Genomic DNA, 16,972 nt, shown 5'->3' with positions numbered 1-16,972 from the left:
CGGATTTAGGGGTGCTTGACGGCGGAACTTATCTCTGATCCGTCAAGGCAACGGTTTCGTCATATATATATATATATATATATATATATATATATATATATATATATATATATATATATATATATATATATGAAATGAAATGGGCGGCTGGTTTGACAGGGATATGAAGAAAGGCAACAGTCACCGAAACCAAGGTGCACAGGGGAATGTTTCTTTTTTTTCTTAATTTGTAGTGCCAATCTATGGTACAATAATACTTCGAATAATCTGTTGCTTAACGAAAATAACTAATAAAGCAGCAGAAAAGACAACCATGCCGCCGGTAGGATCCGAACCCACGACCTCCGAATATCGCGTCCGCTGCTCTAGCAACTGAGCTACGGCGACGGCTGTCCAGTCTGCTGGTTTCGTGGGTATTTATGTTTTGTGCGCAAGCGAACCTTGAGAGTGTTCACGAGAGCCACCCTCGTCCATAGAAGTGGACGTAGCACGTCCTGTAATACCGCGTGTGTAGAAGTGTAGGACGTGGAACATCATCTAACGTCATCTGTTGCCTTCCTTCATATATATATATATATATATATATATATATATATATATATATATATATATATATATATATATATATATATATATATATATATATATATATATATATATATATATATCCAAAAATTGAAGAAACATAACAGGATTTAATTCACGACGTTTCGGCTGGAGGACCAGCCTTTTTCGAATGTATATTATATGAAATAGGACGCACAATCTTTCACGGTGTGGCAGTAACCGTGAACAAAAACATACATGGTACATGGGCGTCTTTTATTAGGCGATAGATTGTAATGTGTGCATATATCTGAAAACACAATGCGCGGTATGAGGTGGTGCACGAATGCGCACGAGGTTTTATGCTGTCGCACTGTTGGACATAATGGGCGATTAAAGGGTCCATGAAAATGATGTTTGAGGTTGGCTGTAACGCGTTTGTGTTGTGTAGAGCATAGGCCACCAAGCGTTCTTGCCGCGTACAAGACCCCAAAAGCGCGCCGATCATTTACAAAATATTTTTTTTTAATTCGCGCTTCTACACCTCGGAGGCGACCAGCGGTGCCTTGCTTTCGCCCGAATCCGCACGCAACGCGTCATGCAACGCTTGTTACGTCAGCAGCGAAAGAACTATCATTGGTTTGCCATGTCATCTCTTATTGACGTCATGCAGCTACCATGGACACGCCACCCCCTCCCCCCTTCCCGGGATCTCCCGCGCGCGCCGGCAGCCGGCGGAGGGGCCGAGCTGATGTGGCCGGCGGGGGAGAGCCGACATTTCAGTACGCATAAGTGAAGAGTGGAGAGAGAGAAAGGCGCTAAAATTCGGAAATCCAAATTTTAACTACATAAAACTCAGCGTCCACAAAACGCATTAAAAAACTCTTGCTGAAGGACATTTGCGAAGCGGCGTCGTTTAACATCCCAGGCATACCGCAATATTATTGAGAGCCCCTTTCGCACCCCATTGAACTGTTCTCCCAATTGTTTTAACGCTTTATGATTACAACGGTCTGTGCAAGCGGAAATGAAGATCGCCGTCAAGCGTGACGCGTGCGAACCTTGTGACGTCGTCACAGCCTGCCCACCGTGGTGGGTGGCACTTAAATTAGCGATTAGCCACGACAGCTTGCTCGGGAAGAGCAACCTGGTCTCACAAGCCCCACCCGTGGCTTTGTTTGAAGCAGCCACCCGCCGGTGCATGGGCGCATCGCTAAACCACTGTGCCAGCAGTGGTATGACGACTCCGATTGATATACTAATGCAGAGTCGAAAACGACAGATTCCGCATGCATGAGCATTAACCCATTAAGGCTATCGCGCCTTACCGTTAAGGCGGAGCTGCAACGGAATCAGCAGCAACAGAAAATGCTATCGGGTTCAAACGACCCACCGAGATCTCCTAAATGATTATTCCCCTGCCCTCTCTTGCGCGACGTAAGATTGCATCCCCCGATGGCGAGCAGCTCGAAAAATTTCAGCACGCTCGCCCACCGATTTCCTCTAAAGAAATAATCTCCCTGTCCTTAATTAAATACCACCGACTGCAACCGCTTCGGCGTGGTTCCTAACACCGTGCAATACTCACAAGTGTGGCTTCCAGAAGAACGTGCGCTTGAGGCAGGCATGCCCATCGTACGAGAACATTCCGCCGAAATTGGTCTGGCTCTTGAAACTCTGTTTCAAATTCACGGATGAGAGATCAAAAGTCCCGACTTTCTTCCACACGTGGCATCTGCATAACTAGTCTTAAGAGATGCTTCGGCGAATACGAATGTAGGTACATTTCCTCGCACGCGTGACAGGGTTGAGGACCCCCATGGCCTATATGATATTGCAACAATGGCTACGAACAAACACAAATATTCTGTACCCAACACCGAAGCCTGTTACAAAATAAACATCTCATTGACCACATGTCAGAAAGCAGGTGTCCGTAGCTGCCAAACACATTATTTCAGCTGTCATCTATGACTGCGAAAGCACTAATCCCGAGATCCAGGGCATAGCAGAATCGTCTAATGTATATTTGTGCACCTAGAGATTATAGAAAAGAGTGAAAAAGAAATCATACCAATATCCACAACAGGGAGCCGAACCTGCGGCGGTGCGAACCGACAGCTCGCGGAACAACGATTTCGATGACCGCAGTTATTTGGCATGGCGGTCTATCATACGGCTCTTCGAGAGGCTATATAGTCCCTTCAACATAAATAGATCACATGACGCAACACTGTCTTTCTGAATAGGCAAAAAGCGGATACTGCAGGGCGTGATTTCCATGTATTTCTTAAGCGCTCGCTCTAATATGTCCAGAAGAACGTAGCATCATTGCATAGTGATGCTGCGTCATGTCATGTAGTCATGTAGTACGTCATGTAGTCATGTCACCTTTGCATTACTGCAACCTAGTTTGGGGAGCTGCTCCAAAGACCACTCTTCAAAATATTTACCTCCTTTAAAAGAAGTCCTTAAGAATTATTTTCAACCAACCTTATGATTATCCTTCCGCAGCCCTTTTTTACAATAGTAACGTGCCGAGAATATTTAGTCTCTATGAAATACGTCCGTCCTTGTGCTACAAGCAGGAAACAAGGGACAAAATATCAACAATATCTCAAATCGCTAAGCTTGTGCTCCTAGTGCCTACATACACGCTACGACTTCTACGGCACTACACTCTTAACACGCCACGAACTAACTACGGGCTACAGATGCTTAGATATTATCTTCCCGCACTACTCAATCGTCTCTTTGATGCAGGCATTGACATTAATAAACGCAGCAATGCTGACCTCCGGGCGTTTTTTCACTAAATAATTCTCTTTTTTATGGTTTGTGCTTGTTATGTATTTCTATACGGTCGAAATATGCAGTCACGTTGAATGCTTAGCGTAATCCGTCAGCACGCCAATATCATGTTGTCTTGATTGATATATGTTGAAAATTGTTCTTTTTTATGCGTTGTCAGTGTGTTCACTGTAGTGAAATTAAATGATATAATCTCTGTATATAGAATGTTTAAGTAATGCTTTCAGTGCATGCTTTGAATTTTGTATATTACTTGTCCTTTATGTTATATCGCGCGCTTAGTTTGTGTTTCCGCTGTTCATTCATAGATTGTGAATTATGCCTTAGGTTTTGTATGCATTTCTTGTTTGCATGTGACCAATGGCGCCACTGTAGCTGTACGTTGTGGGCCTCGGGAGCTTATCAAGCTACGGCTATTTTTCCCCCGGGGCCCACTGCTCTCTGTAGCAAGAAATAAAAAAACTGAAACTAAAACTGAATAAAACAATGGTCAATCGTCTCTGGCGTATTGCAAAGGCGGCATTTCACCGTACATGGCACAAACATCTCCTTATGGTGAATCCACGCCAGCGTCGATGTGTGCAGTTAACCGAAAGACGTTTTTGCAGCACATGAAATGCACATTCGCCTAACATGTTTTAAAATTACACTGGTGTCAAGAAACTCCAGAAAAGGTTGCCGCTGCAACGGTAAAGCAAACAAATACCCTGTGAGTACCTGAGTCATCTGCCCTCTAGAAAGGCTATACAGGTAATGTAAAGAAAAGCGCGCAGTGAGGAAATGAAAAGTGTCAACAACTTGCTTAAGGAATCTCCATAAAGGCCCCTCACGAGTGTGTCCAGTCGGTGCGAATAGAAAAGGCAAATGAGCACTGATACGCCCAATAAGCGCAGCTACTAAGAAAGGGTGGTTTGCCGATTTGTAAAAGAAAAAAAAACGCGAAACGAGTTGATGCACCAATCCAAACACGCCTCGTGTTAAACTGCACCGCACTCTTTCTTTCTCTGTACGTTGCAGAGCGTCGTCTTGGTCAACCTTCGTCTGCTCCGTCCCGCGGCACTGGCCGCTCATCGTCGGCTTCTACGTAGAACAAATCCCTGATTTCGCTCTGAATCGAATGCACTAAACATTCAGTGTAGTTTTTCAGGCGGAGCTCAGTAATCCTATCCTCTTCTCCGAGAATGCCAGCCAAGAATGCTTCAGTTTTATGCGGAGGGTAGCACAACAGCTCTTTGCGCGGACTGCAATTGGACACAATTTTTAATTTATCATTTTTTAGTGCTTTCGCACCGCGAGCCTAAGCGTACATGCGGACTCGAATGAGTTATAATATGCCGCAGAAGGTAAGCTGTAATGGCGTTCGTCTATATAGCGGCGGGCTTCACACGCACGCTTCTTCACTCGTGCTCGTGAAGGTTTTGCATAGGTTTACAAATTTACGCTGTCAATAGTGCGCACTACATGGCCAGGTTATCCTTTTGCTGTCAGCTCCATTTCACACTGTCTCGCTGCTGGCTTTTTTGATACCCGTAGTTTGTTGCTTCGCTTCTCGTATATAGTACTAACCCACGAGGCCGCACTCTTTTCGTGCGTGAACAAATAACTAGCGGTTTTTTGAAAAACAAATAAGTGAACAGCCCAACTGTTTTTCGCGCAGTATCTTCTCTTTCCTCTGCCGTTACGGACCAAGGAAATTAGGTTAACGCCCAACCTAATTACTGCTTCGCTTGTTTAGCGCTCGCTCCTTCCGCTTTCCAGCATCTGAATTCACTTAAGAAGCAAAACCTCTTTGGGCCACGAATAAGAACTGCTGTGGGATGGAAGAGCGGGGCAGAAGAGCCGGCCGTCGGATCTGAAGCGAAACAAGCCGGCGCAATGCACGGAAGAAAATACAAATCTACAGACGACCGAATAAAGAAAGGCAGCTTACAGCGTGGAGAGTTGGTCGGGATTTTAACAAGCCCACATGTACAGCCGCCATGGGTGCACCTTCGGCGAAGCGTGAAGCGGTTCTCCAGGATGTATATAGATATATATAACCGGCCGCGGGACACAAACGCCAGGCCGCTGCGCCAGTGAAAGGCTTAGTCTCGCCTCAGTTGGCACGCCTTGGTTTTCTTTATTTTTTAAAATGTTTTTATCTGTCTGCTGTCGTAAACATACTTTTCCTAGCGGATTAAACTCACTCTGGAAGTCAACTTGCTCTTGACGGCCTTAGGGGCAGTAAATCCTGCTTACAGCGAAGTAACGAAGCAGACGCTGGTGATCCGCTCGATGACAGCGCGTCCCAAAACAGCAGCGTGGCGAGCGGAGGAAAGGACGTTCGCGCGATGTCCGCCGTGGAAAAACTTGACGGCGCTGCCACGCGAAAGCCTCCCCCGGAAAATATGAGCGAAGCCAGCGACAGCGTTTCGGGACGGCCAGTGCGCGCCAGAACGATTCTCGTTTCTCTAATTGCCATTGTCTTGGCGGAGAGCTGGAGATGATATATCACTCCTGTCCTGCGTACATTCCACGGACAATTCATGGATTGCATTAAACAAAGCATCAGACGATCCAGCCGATGATTTACGCGATTCTTTTTCAACGCCGTGAAATATATTTTAGTTTGTGTGCAAGGCAAACTGTTCAATTTGGTTCACCCTTGATTTCTTTGTCATCTTTAGTATGTCTCTTTTAGCATTATATTTATTGTTTCAAAATCTTTGTGCTGATAAGTACTCTTTAGCACATGCTTTTTAAATTTTTTTGTTCACGGTGTTCCTATTTACCCGTCATTTGTACATTCCTGGCATCATGTGAACAATTGTGTTTACTTTTTCTCACGTACGAACTACAGCGATGAAATAACGTAGTTGGGAAAAATGTCTGAAAATAAGCGAAGCGGTCAAGACCGATGCGAATATATTCCTGTGTTCACGGTTCAGAACAAAGGACGCAAAAAAAATCCAGTGTTTGTGTAACCTTCCTGGGATACTAAGGTTATAACGGACACTACACGAAAATCCTACTGAAAAGTCACGTACGGCTGGGAATGTACTTACTATACCAGGTGACCCCGGCGCCTCTACATATCAACGGAAAAACTCAATTACATCTTGCCTTCATACAGTGAGTGCAGCCAATGGGTCCAGTCGAAGGCAAACTCCACCGTGCTACGACCAACAGGTTCAGTGAATGAGAACATAACGACCAAGGCGATGGTTGGTTGACAGCTACCTCAAACAACTTGTTTTGTTAAGGAAACGGCGCGCGTGTGCAAACGCCGATGAAAGAAAAAAACTAAAGGGAGACTGAGGGCAACTCAATCCAATTTCTGGTCTTATCAGAACTCAAATCTATGGCTCTTTCCTGTTATTTTGGTGTTTTTCCAGCGGAAGAAGACGCATTTCTTGCTGGGAAACCATCATTAAAAATTTTCCCTCAATTCGATTTAAAGTCGTGACGTCTACTCCGAGAAATACAGCTTGAAAACAATTTTGAACGGGATGAAGGAGTAGTCTAGCCCATGAGATCTGCGCCGACAAAAACTGCGTCGACACATCGTAGTTTACTTGCCACATCCACACCTGATTGTTTTGTCATTCCTAGCTTATAAAAATTCCGTTTTCACTTCGAGTAGTCTATTACTCAATAGAACACGACGAGCTATCGGTACAGGTCAACTTTAATTTGTGTTCCCTGTCTCTTTAAACTCCAGCTCCTTAACTCGATATCGCTAAGGCTTGCGGGATCGTTTTTTTTCCCCAGCGTTATCAAACGTGCACGGCGCATGAAACGAAACACCGCCAAATAGCGCCTAGAAGGCACTTACCGGACCGAAGTGTGATAATATTAACGCTTAGAACGACAGAAGGAGTCCGCTTAGCGTTTACTTCGTTCATCATGAAGAAGAGAGGATGCTTCACAAGTTGCCGTCCTCTCGAAAGCAGGCCTTGCATTCGAGAGGATAATTTCAGGTGGGAATCCGTGGTTTCATTAAATATATTTATGAGAAAAACATGAATGTCCTCATTAGATCATATCCTGATAATTTGAATTATAGGCGCTGCTTTAAAGAAAGAAATAATAACCAAAATGACGCTACGGCATTTTAGGCTTTTTTTTTCTTCGTCGAACAGCAATAGTAGAAGTTAGCCAGGAAGTACAAACACTCATGCCCCATATTATAGCGCTGTACATCAACACAACAAAGCTCAAAAATAGGTTGTTATAGTTGCGAAAGAAGGTACAATAGGAACTTTAAATATATCTTTGCGAAAAATATAAGCTCAAGCATGTTGTGGTCTATACTGTTTGCTTTAGACGCTTCCACAAGCGTGACTTTCCGGCAATGTTCTGTTAATGTGTCACTAGTTTTTTCGACTGCCCCGTAGACCTTCTTTTTATGCATCTTTATTAAAGCTCAGTACGTGGATGTAATTTAGCGGGTACAACCTTTATACTCCTGGCCAAAGGTTCATCCAAACTGATGGTATCTTGATAAAAGAATTCAGGCAGGCTGTCGGTGTGAACTGAGCAGCTAGGCCGACTGGTCAGACTTGGTAACAACAGTACTCACTTCTTCGGCAAGCATTTACAAACGCTGAACAACTCTCGCGTCGCAGTCAAGCGTAGCGCTCCATAAACACGCTTCAAAGGCTTCAAAGAACGGTCCCTGTGGCAACATCGGCGGCAGGTGAAATCTTGCGAGCCAGGTTATACTTTTTTTACGTTAAAGCACGCCTTTTAACATTCTTTCTGCGACAAGCGGTGGTGGTTTAGTGGCTTTCGCCATCGGCAACTGAGCCCAGTACCACGGGATCGAATTGCGGTTGCGGCTGCCACATTTCGATAAACGCTAAATTCAAATTCGACCAAATGCGGTCTAAATTAATCCGGAGCCCTCAATTAAAGAGTCCTCTATAGCTCACGCACCGCTTCAAGAAACTAAACCCCACGCCTGCCATACCAAAACCATACCACACCAAACCACACCACACCATACCATACCAAACCATGCCATGCCATACCAAGCCATACCAAGCCATACCATACCACACCATACTATACCATACCATACAATGTCGCACCGTACCGTACCGTACTCTACCATACCATACCATGCCGCACCGTACCGTACCGTAGCATGTCGTACCATACCATACCATTCCTCCGCGAGTCTGTAATGAAGGTCAACTGCACACTGCCAAAAATGGCAATGTTGCTTCACCGCATTAACAACTAGACTGTGGCAAAGCTAACTTTAAATGTCGGACAGGCGCGTTTGCTTCGTAAGCGCGACGCATATTTCCTGCAACGCCTGCTTTTAAACGAGCAACAGGCGCCCGCTGACATTAAATGGACGCGCTCATCTCTTGACTAACAGCGAATAACAAAAAGCTTTCCACTACGCCTGCACTGCTGCATGTATTTTTGGTATTTTGATCAAAGTTTCCACGTATACACGAGTTTGTCGCCTGCGCTTCGAAATTCTTGTGAGACTAGCTTTAAGAAATAATTTTATTTTTGAGCGCATTTCAATTTTTCGTACGTTTTTGATTGTACTGATTTGATCTGCTTTTTATTTGACTGACATTTGGCGGTGACGCCGCGGCTACTGCCATCTCGCGCTCCGTGCCTGTCTATCCGCGCCACGCACAAGAACCGAATTGTATCCATTCAAACGGTGTGCAGTGGAGGAAACGCGTTACCTAATACAGCCGTGCTTACTCACAAAACTTGAGAAATTTTAAGTAGAAAGTGTTCAGTTAACCTTCGTCCGGTTCAGTAAGGAAGCTAGGAAATTGTCGACATTTCGCACGGGAAAAAGTCGGCATTGACTGCCGGAGAGTATTTGTTCACCTATGGCAATATCATCCTCCACGTCTTGACTGGGCTTTATGAAATTACCCTATGCCTGTAAGGGACAGAAGAACCACATAAATACCCATGCAATAGCAAACTTGTGGGCAACGGTCTTGAGCAGTGCTCCTGCCCGTGCAATTTATTGTTTGCCCGAACGGAATGAAAGCCACAGCACTTTTTCTGCAAATGGTATCTGTGTCAGAAACCGTGAAATTTCCTTTAAACTTTCGAGCAAATCCCTCCACGTATCAAACTTAGAGCTGCTTGTCTACGAAACTTTGCTCCTGCGACCAGCAGACCAATTTTTTGTATATTTCTACAACTATATTGGTCTCGCATGAATTCGGCGATGCGCTAGTTTGGTCAAAAAGTGAATTATCGCTACCAAACGTGTCATGGTTTCAAACAAACGAATAAACGCTAATGCTAATAACGACACAAAAGAGCCCATAACTCAATAACGTTGCCGAAAACAACTTTCTCCAACACTTCGCCCGACGGTAAAACGCAAGCCACCTGACACAACACCATTAGCTATAAGCCTTCTGCACAACATGTCGCACGTCTCAGAGGGAAAGATTGCTTATACCCAAGACAAAACGAAGACAAAATGAAAACAAGAAGCCCACCGAGGTTCGAGGCAGGGTTCTTGATCCAGTCAACGGCTGCCGCTTTTACGTAGAAGACCTCCCAGCCCACAGAGGTATACGTCATGCGTCGCACGTCCAAGAGCCGGTGGCCTTCCTCACGTAGCGGAGACACGCCCGGCATTGCTTGGTACACACGAACCTGCGGAGAGCAAACGCGCTCAGCGTCAGAGGCGCAACAGCCAGCTGTGGAAAGATGGAAGGAGTAGCATGTGAGGAAGAATGTGTGCGTTTGTGTGTGTGGGTGGGGAGGGGGGGGGGGGGACAGCAGCCGGTAATCCGCGCTGAAAGCTCGTAAAGAAATAAACTTTTGCGTCTGCTTGCTTTCGCGCGCTGCCTGTTTGGTGACCGTACTTGCGTGGCTGGCCCCGCAGCAAAGAACGGTCAGGTGCTATTTTCAGCGCAAGGGATTCGATACTCTCAGGGGCATGTGCCACGACCTCTGCTACGTGCAGACAGAAGCAACGTGAAAGGAAACATTCGGTTTGCACAAAGCAACTAATTTTACTCGTTTTTGCATTGCTGCTGCAATGCTGATTTTTTTTTATATCTGTATTGGTCTCACGAAGAAAAAAAAACAACTGCGCTCCTCACTCCCGCTTGTAGAATATACTATGCTGGCAGAATGCTCATAATCTGTTCTCTTTAATATTGCCGCTACTTGTAGATCGCATCGTAGACAGTGAATGACCTTCGTTTAAAGCCTGATACCCCTATACTGATCAAACAGGCTCGTTACGGCACGTGTGGACATGTGATTAATATTTTGGGAGGTTCTTCTATTTTTGGTTAATGTGGCGGCTAGCGCTAGCAACTCATTTCAGATACTACCTTCAGGTGCATTCAGTAGGTTCCGGGCTATGCGATAACTATTATCGAGCAGGATCCCGTGACCACTTTCAGGGTCGACAAATGTTGTCTCACATAAGCTTCGGACGTTTTGGCTGCCACCCTAATTAGAGCACTCGCTCGAAGCCTGTTGGTATCGCGAAATGTGCAATTCGTTCCACATTATATGACGTTCCACGAAACCATTAGGCAGCCTGAATACTCGCAGTTCCTCTCCGCACAACCAGGCAAGCATATATCAAAAAATCTTTCTATCACACACAAATTACAAAAACGTGTTGTCAAATTTTCTGCACGACATAAATATCTCATGGCTGTTCCTTTCAGAAGTTGTGATCAGGGATGAAAAACAACATAGCAAACAATTCAAAAACTAGAATACATTGCATATCCGCGATCTACCTTGTGACTGATCGCAAATTCAAAGTCTGTCGTAAGGCACACCCTTCGTTAACTGAGCACCGCAGCGCACGAAGCCTTCCTAAGCATTTCGCAACGAGTTCGGTGAACTTCTTGGCTCGTAAATGTTTAAATGGTGCTCTGAGCGCGGTTGCGAAAGGCGCCTTGTTTCCGTTTGATTTTCAGCGGAACCCTTAGTCGATGTAAGTCGCTGTGTTCCATATAACTGGAAAAAAGAAAAAAAGAAAACCGGATTCATATGCAAGCTGGCCTATCCGCACGGGCTACGCTGGCAATTTACGTGGTGCAATGCTCAGCCCTCCTTGCGCGATTCTATCCACGTTCCACTGCGCCTGAGCGTTAAAGTTTAATAAAAGGGAATGGTTTGGTGTTATGCAAGGCCTTTTGAGTACTGCGACCAGAAGTACGCAGAGATACCCGAGCACAACATGGCTTAATAATATCCTTCTCACGCTCTTTATTTTCAGTAGAAGTAAAAAGAAAACAATTTTAAACAATTGGTTACTGGTAGTAAAAGGCGCGTTGAAATGACCGCTTCCTTTGCGAGAAATAACCAGTACTTGCATATTGCTCATTACTGCTACCCCGTTCAACTTACCAAAAGGTGTTTTCCTGTCTTTTTCACGTGCTCACTCAATAGCGCACGCTGACTTACGCGAATATGTTGAAGTTTAAAGTCGAGCAAAGCCTGCGGATAGTAATGAAACTCATCAAGTTATTTCACGTTTCTTCTTTCATTCACTTCACTATTAAACCTTAAACTCGCATATTTTACTCGCAGCCATTACTGTCCATTACACGTCACGTGAGCATTAATACTCACGTCGTTTGCTCATGCAAACGATGCGTTTCAGACTGTGCGAGGCAGCCAATCAAAGGAATTGTCAAACTTGACCACAAACTAACTCCCCCATTTCCGGCTAAAGATTAGTTCGTGGAAATTAAGCAGCGAGCCATGGAACGGAAAATATGTTTAACATTAAGGGACAGGAAGAAGGCAGAGTGGGTCAGGGGACAAACTCGAATTAATGAAATCCTAGTCGAAATCAGGAAGAAGAAATGTGCTTGGGTCGAGCATGTAATGCGAAGGCAAGATGACCGCTGCTCCTTAAGGGTAACGGAGTGGATGCCAAGAGAAGGGAAGCGTAGCAGGGGGCAGCTGAAAGTTAGGTGGGCCGATGAGAGCAAGACGTTTGCGGGGGATAAGGTGGCCCCAGCTAACACAGGAGAGGGTTAATGAGAGAGATATGGGAGAGGCCTTTGTACTGAAGTGGGCGTAGTCAGGCTGCTGCTGATGATGATGGTGGTGGTGGTGGTGGTTGTGATGATGATGATGAATGCAAGTTTAAAAAGCTTTCGCCGAATTCGATGTCCGAAAAAGCCATCAGCCATTCGCTTCTGGTTGTCGGCAACACAGCTCTAGAGAAAACAAGACATTTTTAGCAAGCCGTTGTCCCAAAGGCCACATTTCGGATGTAGTGAATGTCGCATAGCAGAAAGCCTGAGATGACATTTGTGATTTAGAAAATAAAATGTGCATGTACATTAACCGCCCGGTGTGCATGAACGTTAGATAACTCTCCACAGTGAAAACTATGATCGTCGAGCACACTTGCTGCAATCGCCCGCGCCGCCGAGTGGTTCTTGTTTTTGTGGGTGCAAGTACTCAAAACAATCAGTTAGCCTAATAAGAAGCCAGAGCTTTGGTTTGGCTGTCTGCGTTTCGTCACCACCATGTGACAATATATTGGTGTATTTTGGCGAATAATGCCCTCAAGGCACTCGGGAACTAATGGGCACGCAAGTAAAAAAAGTTTACTTTCTTATAATTTTAGCGAGGCTAATATAGTCGCCCCACTATAAGTTAAAAAGCACAAGAAAAATTAAAGGCATAGAGTCATTCCAAAACAGTGACGCACACAAAGTGCCAACACTGGAGGAGACAAGCAAGCGTTTCCCGAATTCATGAGCCCTATAGCGGCGTCTAATATATCCGTAATCCGACCTCAGAATATCCGAAATATTCAGTGTCAAAAGAATGAGAAGGCCGAAGGCCTACGGATCCCGTCGAGCCCCTCCGGCATAATTGCGTGCGTTCGGGGGGCGAAGCGCACCAGGCCAGCGCGGCACCGTGGATGTGGCCTACGCATCGATCGACGTCCACGGAGCGCCGCTCTAGCATTAGCATAAGAGGAAGCCACGGGGATGGGGTCACGACCAGCGGCAGTAGCAGCAGCAGCAGCAGCAGCAGCAGCCACTCTATCCACCCGCGCCCTTCATTTTGTCCGTGGCCGCATGGGGGCGCTGTGTTCGGCCACCGCCACGCCGTGTCCCCAAAGGCTTCGCCTGATTAATGGTCCCCCATCGAGTATCGGATACCGCGCAGGCCCTGTTTCAAGCGCCGGCCTGAAAGCGCCTCTTTCCGCCCCTTGGGCCTGTCCTTCTCGTAGTCGCTGCGTCGTTTTTAATCCGCTTTAAGGCCAGCCACAGCCAGTGAATCGGAGAGCCGCGTTCGAGGATGAATGGGTGGGCTGGAGCCGCGTGTAGTGTAAGTGACAAGGGTGGACTAGTCCTCGCTCACTGCTGCCTGCTGCACAGTTTGAAATTGATTCACGAGAACAAGTCTATTCGCGGGTGGCCGGGTCACGTGATCACAACGTCGTGGATGCGTGGAAATGCTCGGATGGCCGAGGCGAAGACAGAGGGTAAGGCAGGCGCGCACCAGGAAACGCACAAAGCTAAGTGGCTCGTCACGCCAGTGCTCCTGAGAATCCTGGAGCCTCACACGTCAGCAAACGCCGCTAGGAATTAGCTAAATAGTCTAATCCAATATCAAAAGAGATGTTATTCTGCGTGACAGAATTCAGAAAACAGCATTAGTGCGTCCAGATGCCGGCGGTTCCGTTGCTTGCTTGTCGCCGAAATCCGAGAACCGAAAGGTACCTAGCCGTTCCGCTCGCTGTGTACCACGTTCGGCGCACGGAAGCAGGCACTCTGCAGCTTCACTTAATTCCAGGCTCACTGCCGCTCGCTGAACAGGGCAGTATTTTTCGACGACGCATCTATGCACACAAAAAATTACAGGGCACTGAAGACTACTTTCGTGCTGTGAATGCGAAAATATTTGAGTGTCATCGTGGGCTACTAGTTAACTATATTCGTTTACTACCCGGTACTAGTTAGTAAGTAGTACTAATGTCCCTTTCCGGTGAAGGCCTTTAGGAAAGACCAAACGACGTAAGTGCACATATAAAGCATATCTTTAACCGGGCCACCACGTCCCGTCTGGTATCACTTCCGGACTGATGACATCACTTTGGTTTCCGAGACCATGATGACGTCACAATGAATTGTCGCGCCCTGGATTCGAAACCCACTTAGGAAGGAATTTTTCTTCCTTTCCTGGTGACGTAGGCACTGCCGAAGACATCATGAGGTCACGTGGGGGTTTGGTCCGTGTCTCGTGGACGGTCGGTCAGCGCCGGATTTTCTGACTGATGTGCCATATAATGCTTTTGCAGAAATAAAATTCAGAGGGCACTTAAGACTGCTTACGTGCTGTGAAAGCGAAAACGTTAGTATGTCAACGTGAGCGTTCGACCTCGATTGCAGTTGCACACTGCGAGATGAAACGAAGACGCCCCTGCGAACCCTGATTCCACAAACGCTGAATCCATAAAGGTCCGAATGAAACACTTGGACAGTCGTTTCGAATACGTGTTATGAGGTAGCCTCCAACCTAAGAGACGTATGTTATATGCAATGAGAAATTGTACGACATCACCCGGAACGGTGCGAGACGAACGGTTGGGTCACGATTTTAATACGAAAATTAGTTTAAGGAAATGAAATGGCGCAGTAACTGTCTCGCATCTCGATGGACACCCCAACCGCGCTTTAAGGAAAAGGAATAGGAGCCTGGGAAGACATACAGTTGAAGGTACATATGTCGTCGGTTCGAATCCTTGTCGCAACCTCGCCTCCAAATTGAATAGCACATATAAGCGATAAGCAACGTGAAATGTTATAACACCACCTGGAAAGCTGTACAAGAGACGGTTACGTCGCAGTTGTTGGTACGAATGCAGGAAAAACTGACGCCACATTGATATCTGCCAGTGGGGGTATATATAGGCGGAAGAACGATATGTATATGGCTGTATAAAATTGCGCAGCTCGTCTTGTTGTGTGCGTCCTACGGTTGTTTGATGACGCCATCCTATTTTTCTTCCAATCGCTGGGATTTTCTGTACAATCTGCCGAGTACATACTCACACAAACATACACTAACAAATATACGCCGCCGGATTCTCTTGTTATGGGGCTAGCGAGGCTTTCGCCTTAAAAAGAGAAGACCAGACATTCGCACGCCAATTCTCTCCAGCTCCATGTAAGCACAGCACCGCCGCTCAGCGCCCAGGCTGGAGAAATCACCCGCCGGTAGTACCGACAGGAATCAACATGTTGACGCATCGGTAGCGCCATTAGCAATGCTCCACGTATGAACAGTGACCGAAGTTATGCCAGGCCAAACGCGCTCAAGCCACTGCGCAAGCGATCGGAAGAAGCGGCCGCTTTAGTATCTCTACAATTCATAACTGTCAAATGGGCGTAAATATCATTAGGGTTAAACTGGAGTGAATGTTACAAAGCCTTCGGCGTTACGCCGCGTCTTAATTCACGACCTTATCATTCAGCCGGGCTCAGTGTTTGTACTGTGAACCAGGCGGCCGACAACGGGCCATAATTTGCGCAAGTTTTTAAACGTATACGACGCATAAATTCCCAGCACTGCTCAGGTAAGATGAAGTTGCGGTGGCTACTTTGTGCCATGATTATCGCACTGATGTCATCCCCATTACAACAAGCATGCCACCATGTGCAGTTTGTATTTTATCTTTCTCCTCTCTGTTATTCCGAGTTTGGGCATGCATGCATGTATGTGCACGTGTGGTAGAGAGAGATATCGACAAACCAAAAAATAAGAAAACCTAAAAGCACGTCTATGTACGTGCTATGAATTGAAGAGAGCCGCTACGCTCGCAGGTAGCAGACTGAAATTAATTCAGTAATAAATGGAAGACATTAAATCTTGTCCTTTAGATTTTTTCTGTCTGAGTAGAGGAGCTGAGTGCGTAATTGCGCCGTTTAATCTCGATGTCCAGCAAGCGTCTTATACACTTGGGGGCGTTGCATGATTTTTTATAGGGAGTAGACGCGCGGAAGAGGAAAAAAGAAGAAATAACGAGAGGAAGCGATGTTTTAAGTGCCAAATGAGCAAGCAGGCTATCAGCGTCGGCGTAGTGGCCGAGCAGCGTTAGATTTCTTCCGCGTAATGCTTCTCCAGCTGCGCCAAGATTACAAGAGCGCGTGAAGCCACTCAAATGTGGCCTGCATCGTACTAGGGTGTCCGAACTGTGACTCAATGCTACGACCCCCTGTTCATCGCCGGCGGCCTTTATTTGTTCTACGAAAGCTGACTCCCCGTTCGAATATCAAATCACAGAGGTCACGTTCGCCCACCAGTTGGCGCGCTGGATGTGGTGAATTTCCTCCGGGGCACGAAAAAGAAAGAGCACAACCAATAATGAAATTGCCTTTAGGTTTGTTTGTTTGTTTTTCACATGCTTCGAAACAAACCGGAGCTATGAATCGGGATACCGACGCATACTGTCTAAGGCTGCGTTTGCGCCTTCATGTTTGACCAGCAGCGAAGCTGCATGGTGCGTGCGCCTGCCCTGTTCGGGCCTGAAGAGCTCCAGTGTACTCCGCAGCCATCGCGCGCGCATCATCACGGTCCAGTGCACACACCCTCTACCTCGCTCTGCCCGGCCCCCCTTTCCTCAAACCCC

General features: G+C 46.3%; 1 protein-coding gene across 1 annotated transcript in view; it reads right to left on the bottom strand.

Moving 5' to 3' along the window:
* LOC144115703 (bone morphogenetic protein 2-like) overlaps nt 1–16,972 on the bottom strand; it is a 396,927-nt gene that overhangs the window by 97,797 nt on the left and 282,158 nt on the right. The window contains exon 4 of the mRNA XM_077650176.1: nt 9,834–9,993. Coding sequence (XP_077506302.1) covers nt 9,834–9,993 — 160 coding nt within the window. The remainder of the gene's footprint in view (nt 1–9,833; nt 9,994–16,972) is intronic.

Source organism: Amblyomma americanum, chromosome 1 (assembly GCF_052857255.1).
Source record: "Amblyomma americanum isolate KBUSLIRL-KWMA chromosome 1, ASM5285725v1, whole genome shotgun sequence".
Classification (NCBI taxonomy): domain Eukaryota; kingdom Metazoa; phylum Arthropoda; class Arachnida; order Ixodida; family Ixodidae; genus Amblyomma; species Amblyomma americanum.
The sequence above is the reverse complement of the archived record's forward strand: the minus strand, read 5'-3'. Positions and strand labels throughout refer to the sequence as shown.